General features: G+C 35.1%; 3 protein-coding genes across 3 annotated transcripts; all 3 read right to left on the bottom strand.

Moving 5' to 3' along the window:
• Positions 1-3,286: 3,286 nt before the first annotated feature.
• On the bottom strand, positions 3,287-4,232 carry LOC128721078 (elongation of very long chain fatty acids protein 7-like). Its single transcript, XM_053814793.1, has 3 exons — positions 4,172-4,232; positions 3,903-4,096; positions 3,287-3,835 (listed from the first exon to the last, which is right to left on the bottom strand). The coding sequence occupies exons 1-3, from the start codon at positions 4,230-4,232 to the stop codon at positions 3,287-3,289; spliced, it is 804 nt and encodes a 267-aa protein (XP_053670768.1).
• A 2,393-nt stretch (positions 4,233-6,625) lies between these two features.
• LOC128721086 (elongation of very long chain fatty acids protein AAEL008004-like) lies at positions 6,626-7,756 on the bottom strand. The gene is made up of 5 exons (XM_053814801.1): positions 7,696-7,756; positions 7,293-7,624; positions 7,116-7,221; positions 6,874-7,010; positions 6,626-6,802 (listed from the first exon to the last, which is right to left on the bottom strand). Exons 1-5 carry the CDS (start codon positions 7,754-7,756, stop codon positions 6,626-6,628), a joined length of 813 nt encoding a protein of 270 aa, XP_053670776.1.
• A 3,955-nt stretch (positions 7,757-11,711) lies between these two features.
• Positions 11,712-12,757, bottom strand: LOC128721176 (uncharacterized). The gene is made up of 4 exons (XM_053814900.1): positions 12,537-12,757; positions 12,367-12,440; positions 12,133-12,321; positions 11,712-11,881 (listed from the first exon to the last, which is right to left on the bottom strand). Exons 1-4 carry the CDS (start codon positions 12,755-12,757, stop codon positions 11,712-11,714), a joined length of 654 nt encoding a protein of 217 aa, XP_053670875.1.
• Positions 12,758-13,836: the final 1,079 nt, after the last annotated feature.

The raw sequence follows: 13,836 nt of genomic DNA on the forward strand, positions 1-13,836 counted from the left end.
AACAAATACTGGCAAGATTTCAGCCTCCTCAATGAAGAAAAAAGGGGGGCTCCCATATAAACCACCTCTACCCCCCCCCCCCCCCCCCATCTAACAAATCTATATCACTAAATCACTAAATCTAAATCACTGAACCGATTTGCACCAAACTTGGTACATAGGCGCATAATGGTCTCGGATTTAGGCGTTTGATTTTTTTTTTAGAGCCCCCCAGAAGGGGGGCTCCCATACAACCCCAATTCGCGAATATTCATTTAAAAATACAAATGATGCCCGATTTAGCTAAAATTTGGTGCATAAACGTTTCATTACTAAAAATCAATACTCGCAAAATTTGAGCCATCTCAATGGGGAACAAAGGGGGGCTCCCATACAAACCCCCCCTACTAAAAATGAATATTATCCGCTTAAAATTTTATATGACGCCTGATTTGGCTGAAATTTGGTACATAGATGTTTCATTGCTTCAAACAAATACTGAAAAAATTGGAGCCTCCTCAATGAAGAACCAAGGGGGGCTCCCATACAACCCCCCCCCCCCCCAAAAAGTGAATATTATCCGTTAAAATTATAGGCGTTGCCCGATTTTGCTGAAACTTGATGCATAAACGTTTCATTACTAAACAGTTATACTCGCGAAATTTGAGCCATCTCAATGAGGAACAAAGGGTGGCTCCCATACAATCTCCCCCTATAAAAAATGAATATTATCCGCTTAAAATTATAAATGGCGCCCGATTTGGCTGAACATAGATGTTATATTAGCTTAAATCAACCCCGGCAAAATTTCAGCCTCTTCAATGAAGAACAAAGGGGGGCTGTCATACAACCCCCCCCCCCCACCCCCACCCCGTTTAACAAATCATAAAATATCACTTTGAAGTACATATGTCGTCGAAATCAACTATAATTTTATCACTTAATACAAAGACTTTCTAAATTTCAGTTCTACAAGCGGATAACCAAATGGTTGTCCCTCTCCCTCTACCAAATACATAAAAAATATTGAAAAATACACATGGCATCCAATTCGATTGATACACGCTACAAATGCTTCTTCCTATTCATAACGCGACGAAGATTTATTTACGCCAGTGGGAAACAAAGGGAGGTTTCCAAAGAACCTCCTGTCTGTATTACCAAGAAAATAATTCCGTCATAGCAATAAAGCTTGGTCCGGATGATTTTAGGTGAGGATGATTCTGTTTACACAAAATTTTAAAAACAAGAGCTCCCATACGAGCTCTTCCTATTAGAGTATTGGAAGATATGGTCAAGCATGGCAATCATGTCCGATTTAAATGAAATGAGGCAAATTCATAAAAATGTCAATATTTACTGGAAAATTAGAATGGGACGTTGCAGCTCTCCCGGTTGGAGACACATTCGTGGAAGGGCATACAATCCCTGCTCGGAATATTGAAAAAAAAATGCCCAAAGTAACAAATATCGTCAAATTTAACAACAACTTTTCATGTACGCCTTAACACAGTCTATACAACAAGTTATAAAATATTATATTCTGCTATGCGGAAATGGGTGGATGGAAATCTAATTTATTGTTATGTTCAAATATCGCTCAATGATAAAAATGGTTTTTTGTTTATTCTTTTTTACAAGTGACTTTTACATTATGGTCGGGAAAGGAATTTCCATTATCAGAATAAAAGAAATTAACAAAAATGTAAAGTCGTCAACAAACAGTGCAGTTTCCTGCAACTTTTCTCTCTTCAAAAATTTATTTAGACACTAAACTGGGCTTAGAAAGTCAACTCATTTTCTTCTCATGCATGTTTACATTTAAAAGTGTACAATATTTTGCAACACATAGCGCTATGCCGTTATTCAGTAAGATTCAGTTTTTAATTGTGTTGAGTAGCATTGGAAATGTGGTTGGTGTAATAAATTTAAATATCGATTTCAGAGCGTAATGCTTACAAACATGAAATGAAGTTTTGAAAGAGAACAGCAATACAGATCAAATATAAAGGAAAATGGAACACTGTTTCCAGGTAGCTTCAGTGACAAAATAAGAATAAGTGTTAGAAAAGTAGAAAGATTTTGAACGTCATACATGCTCAGGATGGAACAATATGCTACATTTCCTTATTGCTATGTAAATAAATTTATGTGACGGATCCAAGACAAATGATACTGTATAAAAAAGTATTTCCGAAAGAATTAAAGAGGAAAACACAAGGCATAAAAAATATGTTTTACTAATTTGATGACGTGCAAAATGCGAAAGATTATGAAGCTAAATGGAAGTTGTGAAACAACAAGAGAAGAAAGGATTTTATAAAAAAAATCCTTTTCTTGAAAAAAATCCTTTTCTTCATAGCTAAGATGGTTAAAAGGCTCGATTTGTTATAAAACAGTGAACGATATTTTGAAAAAGCCAGGTACAACCAATTGGAAGGGATATGCCTAGAGGACCAGCGAGAGATGAATTGATTGAAATAGAAAACCTTCAAAGACGAAGCTAGGAATAACGTTTATAGAATGAATACAACTAAATAAGAAAAAAAATAAAATGCACATCAAAAATTGAATTACCCAAGCATACGTAAAAATGCCCCTTTATTTTTCCTCAAACTACGTCGACCCGAATGAAATCGGGTTTATCAGCTAGTAAATAATAATTATAATTGGTTCGTTAACCGAAATTCGATCACGAAGCATCGAGTTATGCCAATGGAGTGCCCAGAGAGCTTAAAAAGTCATACAGATCTACAACCGTTTCTGATTGGATAGCTCAGCAGATAAAGTAACGTAACAGGAGAACACTTAGAGAGATATGGCAGAAAAGAGCACCTTCAGCAAACTGCAATAGCACTGAGCCAACACAATTTGCATAATACTACATGTATAGTGTCATCCTTGTATAGGAAAAAGGGTTTATATGGATTTTTTTATTTATCTTTTTATCAGAATATAGACTTTCGTACACTATATACGCTGTTGGCTTTTGCTTAATATTACGCATGGTATTATAAAGTTTCTACAATTTCATAGTTTTGAACAAATTTTGATTCATATAGTTTCACAAACACATTTCTACATTATATAAGCGTAATTAACGATGATCACGTCTGGAAAAATAAGCACTTGTTGAAACTTTTAAATCTCATCACCGCAATATAAAGTAAATGTTGTATTCATTACTAGTTAACGGCTCGTTTTAAACAGTTTCTTTTATCTTTTCATCATCTATAGTAGTGGGTAGACATTGATACATTTAAAATGTACGAAAAATAAGTGTTTTTTCTGCATGTATTGAAGTCGATCATTTTATTTTTGGGTGCGTAAGATATGCTTTAAAATAAAAATTCAAAAACAGCAAAAGTACAATAATTGCTTGTAGAAATCCATACCAAAGCCAAAACAATGGAAATGTACAATTTCCATTGAATAATGGACGACCGAAATGGAATGCTAAATGAGTAAACTGAACAAGCTGTAATCGAGTGAGATATTTTTTCCACCATATACTATTTTGTCCTGATCTTTGAGATGCGAGGAAATAATAAAAGTACATTATTGCATGAACTAGTGTATTCCAAATTCCCAGCATCAACACATGCCCTCCTGGTACGAATACCAAGCCACAATACGTCGTAATGACCATTAATGAATGGTGATACACATGCAAAAAGGATACGTGCGACTGTTTCTTGCGTAGTACAAAAAACACCGTATCAGCTAAGTCGAATAGTTTAAGACAGAAATATGCGTAACTGAAATACATCTCATCCATTCCTACTCTGGATGTCGAGTAATCGATCAATTGACAGCCAAAGGAAAACTTGTCGTATACTATGAAAACGTTGTAGCACTGTAATGAAATTCTTGCAGTCAATCAACAAATCGGTTAACATTGTGTGATTGTAGTTAATACTTACTATCCTGAGAAAAAGCATGCCATTTGCGATCACTTGCACCAAATTGTAACTCTTTATTATTGTTCCTAATTTGTACGGCTTACGATTTGCCATATGCCGAGGGCCGCATCGAAGCACAAAGTATAAATATACACCTACTATACCCAAAATCAACAGCGGAGATCCAGCCATAGGCAAATGTACACTTCGTTCATCTGTAAACGAAAAAAATAGAATTAAAAATAAAAATCGCTTTTATTGTTTTTTCCTTATGATTTGTCTTTCCATACCTCTTTTTTGAAGAAACAAATCATTGTAGTAATTCAATGCTAAAGAAATTGCTGAGGCCATTTCTTTTATTAAATATTATCGACTAATTTGAGTATACTACTTCTGCAGCTAGGACTCAGAAATCACAAGCTAACGCTCATCTATGCAACACCAAGTCCCGTAGTCAACCACACAGGATCCGCTTGCATGAGCGCAACTACTAAACATTCGTTTCATAAAGCTGCGGTTTTTAAACAGCTATCGATGTTAACTCTGTTTGCACATTCTTTGTCATCAAATATGTTACTTCATAAGTTGAAAATCAATCAAAATGGTGCACCATTGAGAATGTAAATTTTCCTGTCGATAACGCTGTAGTACCACACATCGATACATCGAAACACCGATTGCACCTATTAATTAATTTTTTTCCACACAAAAAAAGTTTGGTGCAGAGAGAAAGTTGGGCTCCCTAGCATTGTGATTTCATAATCTGACCGTTTCATTGTGTCAGATGCTCATGTACCATACATGTGCCACTACCAAGTCGTTACACATGCTTTTAACAAAGAAAATAAAATGAAACTTATTGCGTCGACTATTTGCATCAACTTCTTTTTCAAACGTACACGTGCGACCCAATCACATGCTTTTTTAACGCTAGAATGGAATGTGCCAGCAAAAAAGAGGGGCTTCCATTTACATTTCATTATAAATCTACGTTCTAGTTCATATGTGACGGCCGGGCCGTATTTTATTAACACTATTGAACGACATATGCACAGGGTTTGGTGGTCATTTCCTCCCAACACCAACGGTGCACCTTATACGTTGTCTGCTAACTATCTAAGAGTACAATTAAGATAAGTCCATGTGGCTTACACAAAAGTTATACCAATAAGGATTCAAGCAGGATCTTTATGGTACTCCATTGTTACTTGTACGTCTAACGTGGACGCGGTCGTCTGATGCCAGACGCTGAAAAAAATATTTTATTCAGATGATTCCTTTTAGTGTTCAGTTTTAGTGGCCCGGTGATTTCTATCTTCTGATGCAATGTGTTTATTTAAACACAATGTATTTAAAGAGGAATAACTTTTTTAAGTATAAGTCTTCTCTACATCCTTAGTCAAACGTAGCCCAGCATTACCCCCATCCAATCATCAACTTAACAACACACCACCATCTTCCATACACAAAAACTAACGAAACTTACCAGCGTCACATGACATAAATCCACTACAAAAATTAACCGAGTCAGACCGGGATAAGACTCTCAGCGGTTGTTGGGAGGAAATGCCTTTCAGCCCAGAATAAATCCTACAAATCTCAATACAACCTGAAAGTCCCTAAATAAATAATAATAATTTTCTCTATATCCTATATTAGTGAAGCCAAGCATTAATTGGGCCTAACTCTTTGTGAATCATTAGGACCAATGCGAAAATCTAATTATATACAGGACTGTTAGCCGTTTGAATCAAACCAGTTCTCTAACCGAAAGTCCTTGCTTGTTAACAGGCAAGGTTGATGTTTGGGCAGTAAGAGTACATAACCGTTAATAAATGAAACAAGATTTTAATATTCGTGCGTGGGAGGTAAGCTGAGATAGATGATGAGATGAGATAGATTATTAGATAATGAGGTAAGTAATAGATGACAGAGATTTGATAGTTTTTGTTAGCCAAGGGTAACAGGAACTGTATCAGTTGCACAATTCTCTCTATTAATGGATAAATCTATCAATGCAATGTAAGGTTTTGTCCATGATAAAAACAATGTAGCAAAATTAGCAATGCATTAGGTTTATTTATTTATTATTAGTATTACTATATCATATATAAGATTTATTTATTTATTTCCGATAAATATGAACGGTTTTTACAATAAAAAATAATAGCATCATGGTATATATTTATATATATATATATATATATATATATATATATATATATATATATATATATATATATATATATATATATATATATCAATTTAATACTTTTTTATCATGCTTTTTCATTATATCAATATCAATATGTCCGAAAAAAAAATCCATTGTTTGATTAAACAAAAGCTAAAAGCTCGTGTTTTATTTGGTAAAATATATGTGATATAATTTTTTTTATTTTTCTTCAATTTTGTTCAAATGCCAAACCCAGAGTATAACAGATAGAAAGGCATTATCCAATAATGTAGAAGAAAGATTAATACAAATGTTCGACGATTTATTTATATTTTTTACGCTTCCGATTTTTCCTTTCATTTTTTGTTACAGAATCAAATTACTAATCCGTGTGTCTAATAAGTATGTACTTGAACAAAACTCTACATTTATAACGAATAATGTAAAAAAGATCAACAATATTAACTATTTAAAAAAAATAACAGCAAATTACACGATATAATAGGCAAGCAAACAAGCAACTAGATTTCAACAGCAAATAATAAAAAAATTTAAAATGATCCATTCTTTAATTCCGTGATATGTTTTTGTTTTGTTTGATGTACGCTTTAATGTAAAAGTCTGCAAACAAAGTAAACATAAACATGTTTTGTGTGAAACCAATAAACAATAGAACTTTAGGAAAATCACAGTACTCCCCCACCAACGGTACTCCAAAATGCAGCATAAGGATAGTAAACTGAATCTGAAAATTGGGAAATTAGGTAATTAGGTTATTAGATCATCCGATGTCTTTGTTGTGTTTCGTAATCGTACCAGCTGAACTTGAGTGATGTGTTTTTTCCACCACAACGAACGTTTCAATTCTGGTTTGAACGAAGTGAGGAAATAGTAGAAATACATGATGACATGTACAAAACTATTGATCAAGCCCAATAGGGTTGCATGACTACCTGATATGGTGCGAAAAAAAGTAAATTTAAAATTTTTTTAAAAGAGTGCTATAAGCATCATATTGAGATGCTAACACATTTTAACAGCTACGACACATTACTTACCTGCCAAGAATTTGGTAAATATGTATGTTGCAACTACCATCCCTGCATGGTGATAAGTGTGAAGGAATGTTATTTGATTGTACTTTTTACGTAATACAAAAAATACCTGTAGAAACTAAATATATGTTAGTTCGAAATACTTTGAATGGTAATATACTGCAATACCGGAAAGCTTACCGTATCCAATAGATCAATTATTTTAGAGATGAAGTAAAGATATGTGACAAATATAAGTTTTTGCCTGGATGGACTATCTTTTTGACTTATTGGCTCACAACTCCAACTATAATCGACAGCAAAATAAGAGTTCAGGCCTCCTACAATGCCAATGTACAGGTTCATCACTATCTGTATAAGATTGTATGTATTCATAACTGTTGTCAGTTGAAATGGTGTCCGGTTTTCCATGATCCGATGACCCCAGTTACTGACAAACTGCAGATACAACACGATGATCACTACTATTGGCCATGGCGAACCAAGCAGAGGGTAGTTTTCTACACGTGGATCTGGGATACAATAATAAAGATGTAAAACAAAAACATGTTGGTGTACGCAAACTGCACTCATGCGTCAATACCTTTGTATTCGGTGAAGAAATAGTTGAATGTTTGATATATATTCCGTAACACTAGAGCCATGATAATGTATTAAACTACTGGATTTCTCCCGAACTCAGAGCACAAGATGAATCATTGATGAATATTCAATACAAAATTTTGAAATATTTCCTCAGAATGTCTGATATCGCCAGCAATGGTATTTTGTAGCTGCTTTACAATTTAACCTATCTGGATACACAACACGTGTTGAACGCTTTGAAAACTAATCACAAACTACCTTATCACGGTCCAGTTGTCGATTGACTAAACGTTGGAAATTGTAAGTAGTCGATAACATAAGAATGTCGATGGTACCTTCCTCTAGCAGTACGAAAAAACTAACGAAATGCTAAATACAAAACACCAAGTCACATTTTGCTGTTGATGCAACGCGGTCGAGTAGCTAGTCTGTGTACCCTTCGAGGTGATATATATGCATAAATTATTCTAAGTATGGCAACTCACGAAAACTGTCCCACTGTCGCCAACGCTGATCGTTTGATCGCGATAGCATATAGCACAAACACGCGCTGCTTAGGAAAAGACAATCAATTGAAAGTATTTAAATGACGATCAGTTTTTCACATTGTACGAATGATGATCAACTCCTCGCCTGCTGCTGAGCAATTCCTTTCGCTAAGAAAATTTCCTTTTTCTAAGGTGACATGGCACATATTATCGACAGGCGCTTAGACATGAGAATAATTGAATCGGGTTAATTTCGATCAGGTTGACCGGTTCAAGCAATTGATTTGATTAAACTCTCTAGGTTCAACTTCGATTGAATTTGATTAAACATCAATTTTTCAGTGCTCTTAGATTCCTAACTATTGCTTCTCGTAGTTATCCCTTTGGATTCCTATTGTTGAATTTTTTCCGGGCAATATTAGCTGAATTTTAAGATGTAAGTAGGCTCTTTTATGTGTTATTGTTAAATTTGTTATTTAATTCATTCATTCAAGTAAAGTGAATCATAGTTTGACTCTCCATTGAAGGAAGAGAAGTCCAATATTCTAAACATATCTCGAGAACAAGATTCATTACAGTTACAAAAGTCTTGTAATACTGCGCTACTTAAAACTCTTTTGAATTAAAATCGGTGCGTTGGAAGTAAAATTTGTGATATTATTTCCATTTCTTGTGGAATTAAAAAAAAACTTAAATTTAAAATAAGACGTCATGAAGACAACGAAGCAGAGTAACATTGAGCATTCCTTCTAAATTTCAGGAAAATTGATAGTATTTCGCATTCCTGAATACTAGGGCTATGCGGATATGTAGTGTTCAGAGAAGCTAGTGCTCGCACTGTTTAATCAATGTTAAAAAAAACTGTAAAATAATTTTTAAAGTTCACACAAACAACAAAAAACCAATGAACAAAAGTGCTGAACACTTTGTGTAGATTACACCATCATGGTGTCATTCATATATTCACATGATCTTTATTTTTTTCCTCGATAACGACTATCGCATACGCAGGGTATGCGCATTTTCTGGTGCGCAATGGCTCTCGTACATCAAGCGCGCAACTCCTTATACCATAGCCTGGCTTTGAAAGGAGTCAGAACATTTTCTTGTCGACAGTCGCGCAATGTAACATTTGCGAAACGAAGCTTAAAATATGTTACAATCTATCAGTGGCAGTGGGTTTTTTAAAAAACAGTCGAGAGCCACAAAGTCATTTTTTTTTTCATTTAAACCAGTGCACTAAGACATGAAGCAACTATGTTTAGTTTCAAATGTAATATTTTTCACATTTTTGTTTATCTGTGTTAAAGGCGAAATCTTTGTAAATTCAAACCGTTAATCGACTATTGTTTAATTTAATAAAATGTTTGCGAAATTGTAAGATCTTTTATTTGTTACGATCGTTTCAAGGTTCATAGCGAGTTGCACAGGGTAACGCGCCAGATGTAAAAGTTCCTCAGCTTTGCAATTTGATGTCTTTTTGTTGGGTATATTAGTATTTACGTGCGCCACAATCGATCCAGATCCATGGACCGTGTTGTTTCTTTTTGGTATGTCTTATTACGCTTTTAAGCATGTTCTTATGCTTTCGTTGAAATAAGTCTAAACTTAAGTTTGTTTGGTCGTAGCTGTTGCTTTGCTTTCATCACATCTGACACCATGGAAAATAATTACGTAATGAGATTTCAATCCTTAAGTCTTGATGCTATGGCACCGTTTAGGATAATTTTCTCTATATAACAACGCAACAACGAACCTAATTTACTGCCACTTTATTCAGCTTGTAACAAAATTTTATTGTTATGCGGTTCATTGTTATTTTCATTTCGTCAAATTAGTAGCATACGCTTCTGCTACTCTTGCTGCTAATTAGTAGCATACGCTACTGATAAGTAAGCTTCTGCTACTCTGTCATTTGTCACTAATACATTACATCAGTTTTCCATTTTGCCTAATATCATTCGCATCAATCGTTAACTATAGTAACAGGGGTTTCATACTTAACTTCATAGTTAAGAGGCGGGTTACATCAAAGTTGTATCTCTAATGAGCCAAATACGCCTGAAATAAATAGCGATGAAATTCACAAATAATCATTCTGCATAATACCTTTCCTAAGCTGCTTCGTTTGAAACTACTATGGTGATTATTATTTAAATTAACTAGTATTCTTTTTATTAATCCATACAATCGGCTAATAATGCATATTTAATACATTCTCGAGCTACGTCTTGATTGTTTTCAATTGGCAGTTAGTTTTTAAAATAGTCAAACAAACATCTCTCTATAACATAACCTATAATAATTTGGCCATAAACAACTGAAAATTTTACTGTAAACAACATTAAACGTTACAGTCGTTGTAAAGAATTGTTTTTATTTCAATTTATTTTTCTTCATTTCATCATTTGTTGCTTTCCTATAACACTATACACGACAAAAATAAGTGTGGCAAACATATTAATTTTAGCAGATTAATGAAGTGTGTACACTGATTTTCATAATTTACGTGTGTAACATACATAAATTGATACTAAATATGTTTTAAAATAATATCTACTGTTCAAATAAATAGTTGATTCAAAATTCAAAAAGAATTCGTTTCAGCTGTTATACTTTTGTTCCCAACAGCAATGAACAGTTTTGAATTTTTTTATTGCATCTTATCATTTTTTTTTTCAAAAAACGTTCCGGAAACACTGCTTAGGTCTGACTTGTGAAAAACTCGCAGGATGCAATTCTGGATGACCGATCGACAATGCATTGGTAAACAATGTATGACACAGTTTAGGGCGTAGCTCTCATTCAACGTACACGTGCTTAACTACATATCATTGTTGCTGCTCTATTGCGCGTCTATATATCACCATATTAAAATTGGTCATTTTCGTACGCATCTCAAATAAGTATTTTGAATTGTAGCATCTTTGTCTTCTAGTCGCCGATGCAGTGTATTCTACAAAACGCTATAAAACTGCATATATTTATATATTTTATTTGGAAAAATCCTCTTCATCACTAAAGCAGATTGAAAGATAATAAATGTTCATGATACTTTTAATATTTAATGACAAATCGTTTTAATCGGTATTATTGCGCAATTTTACCACAATCGATCAACATGAGTTTGTAAAATTTTTGCCTGTCGTACTTTAGCAGCGCGTCTTGGAGGTAAAAACCTATATAATAATCATCTTTCTAGAATTATGACATAAGATTAAAATGTTCTTTATGTTTAGCCAAAGCTAATCTAAATAATTGAAAATCATGCAGAATTTATAACTTGTTATGCATGAATTAGAAAAAACACGCATCGAATAAATCATAAAGCCATATTGATTTGTCTCGGTGGGATTCGTATGAAACCATTAGGCATTCGGCAAACTATCCACACATCAAGTATGTATTGAGACGTATGTATTGAACAAACCTTTAGTATCGCTGCAATTATAAAACCTTGCACGCTGATGTTAGCAGTTTTATTAACAACAATATGCAACATTAGTAACGATCATGTGTTGACGTATTATTTGGTATCATCTTCGCCTTCCGATGAACTGCGGATTGTGTTGTATGATGAGTTACGACTCTTCAACATTCTCAGAAAGCTCCCAACAGCAAAGATTGTACGACGGTGACGATGGAAAATACCTTGGTACAGAGCATCTCTCAATGCCTTCCGATCATCGACGACTTCTATTTACATTGTAAGTTAATTTTACATCGTACGTAAAATGCCCTCACCTGAAGGGCATTTAGGAGTATAATGAAAAGAGAAAAACATGAAACCATCAGCTCTGTTCTGTTAGGTTTAATATTAAAAGTAAAAAAAATCGATTACAACTAAGGCTGCTATGTTTAAAGACAAAGCTTTCATCGAATAGAAGAATAAAAGCTAAGAATTCGGTTACGTTATATTATGTCAAGAATGTAACAACATGTAATACCTGTTGTTGAAGCAGGCGATTTCGGTGATCCAACTTCGTCACTAAAAGTACGTTCCTTCAATTTACGATGCTTCATGATAATAGCAGTGGTAGTCGACGTGACAACGGATGTAGACGTCGTAGAATGAGGAATATTCGTACTAGCGCTTGCACTTGTACTCGGAGATGCTACACTGATTTTTGATCTAACTTGAACGTTACCCTCTCGTGATTCTCGTGCACTGGTGATTGTACTAGCCGAACTGTCCACCAAATTTAATTTCATGCTTCTCTTGGCTAAGTCGGTATCAAGAGCGTTTCGATGGTGGGTTTGAGTGGTGGTTGCGGTGCAACAAACCGGAGTCACCGCAACCACCGTTGTCGTAATCGGAAATACTGGCGATGATCCTGACGGTGGAGATGATGTCGCTGAAGACGAACAAGGCCCCTGTTGTTGGTGGTGCAGAATGCTGGTACTGAAAGTACTGGTATCTACTACCGACGATGCTAAGCTAGTTTTATCTCTGCTGTCTGCTGTCGGTGAGATATCGAGATCGATCGACTTTTGGGTGACTGCACTTTGCGATAGTATAATACGATTATCACAGACCTGCCTATTTGTTTCTACATCCATTATTGAAACCATGCAATACGATGATATCCTGAGGGAATTATGCTCATTTCATTCTCACACGTACAAATAACACTTTTTTATTAAAGTATCATAGTAAATGTATAGTATATTTCGTTAATGATAATACTTGCCCAAAATGGTATATTTCATATGTTGTCGTAACCAGTATTAAGCGATTGAACAGTCGGCGGTCGAGCTTCACTACGGAAACAATCACTTGCAGGAGGTTTCAAACAACATTCCTTTTTGTAGACGAAATGCGCTAGTTTTTGAATACTGTCCAGTTCACTGTTACTATTGCTGTTGTTCTTCACATTTTTATCGCGCATTTCATTTACGGCATCAGTTCTACCATATAGCTTATGTAACTTTGATTCTGTTTCTTGATGACCTTTGTTACTTCTCTGGGAGTCATCTCCCAATGTTGCGTTTGCCTGCTGTACGGATTGTTTTGCAGGTTTTATGCTCTCAACTGAAACGGCAGAAAAGTCGGTGAGAATAATTTTCGGTCCAATTTGCGACGTATCCGATCCATCATCATCATTTGGCGCCAGCTTTAGTTGATATAACCTATCGATCAGATGATTAATTTTATTCCGATTTTCACCACACAATACTCCGACGCAATAGTTGTTCATGCTACAGGAGATGACTTGTACAGGATTACGTTGCGGTGGTGAACATGAGAAGCTACTCCAGGACGAATTAGAACCACAACGGCGAACTGGATCACAGTGAACCGTTTGATGCTCCTGTTTTTCAACGAACCTCTTCCGTTTGAGTTTGGCTTCTTGATAACAGCTTTGAAGATATTCAAGATGCCAATGAATGCAGCCTGAGTGATAGGAATTCAGAATACTCTGCAGTTTTTGGTGCCCAAGTCGTAAGTGAGTTGCACCACTGTCGGCTGATGTTTTCGATCTATGGTCACTCGTGCTTTCACTAGTGATATGCACCGTTTCACGTTGGTGAACAATTCCATGGCTTTTCAAAGGTGTTGTTGCTAAACTCCTATTAGACGCACGTTTACGAGCCCATGGTGGTAGACATGCACTTGCAGGCACGTTGCATCGTGCATCGGCATGATAATG

This window comes from Anopheles nili, chromosome 2 (assembly GCF_943737925.1).
Source record: "Anopheles nili chromosome 2, idAnoNiliSN_F5_01, whole genome shotgun sequence".
Taxonomy (NCBI): Eukaryota; Metazoa; Arthropoda; class Insecta; order Diptera; family Culicidae; genus Anopheles; species Anopheles nili.

Bases quoted from the DNA above. Each gene is read 5' to 3' on its own strand.
- LOC128721078 (XM_053814793.1), bottom strand. From the start codon at position 4,232: ATGGCCTCAGCAATTTCTTTAGCATTGAATTACTACAATGATTTGTTT. The intron at 4,097-4,171 runs GTATGGAAAGAC...TTTCGTTTACAG, and splicing joins TTTGTTTCTTCAAAAAAGAG to ATGAACGAAGTGTACATTTG. The intron at 3,836-3,902 runs GTAAGTATTAAC...ATTTCATTACAG, and splicing joins GCATGCTTTTTCTCAGGATA to TGCTACAACGTTTTCATAGT.
- LOC128721086 (XM_053814801.1), bottom strand. From the start codon at position 7,756: ATGGCTCTAGTGTTACGGAATATATATCAAACATTCAACTATTTCTTC. The intron at 7,222-7,292 runs GTAAGCTTTCCG...TAGTTTCTACAG, and splicing joins TAATTGATCTATTGGATACG to GTATTTTTTGTATTACGTAA. The intron at 6,803-6,873 runs GTACGATTACGA...CCCAATTTTCAG, and splicing joins ACATCACTCAAGTTCAGCTG to ATTCAGTTTACTATCCTTAT.
- LOC128721176 (XM_053814900.1), bottom strand. From the start codon at position 12,757: ATGGTTTCAATAATGGATGTAGAAACAAATAGGCAGGTCTGTGATAAT. The intron at 12,441-12,536 runs ATCATCTCCACC...CACCACTCAAAC, and splicing joins CCTTGTTCGTCTTCAGCGAC to CCACCATCGAAACGCTCTTG. The intron at 12,322-12,366 runs GTACAATCACCA...GTAACGTTCAAG, and splicing joins TTTGGTGGACAGTTCGGCTA to TTAGATCAAAAATCAGTGTA.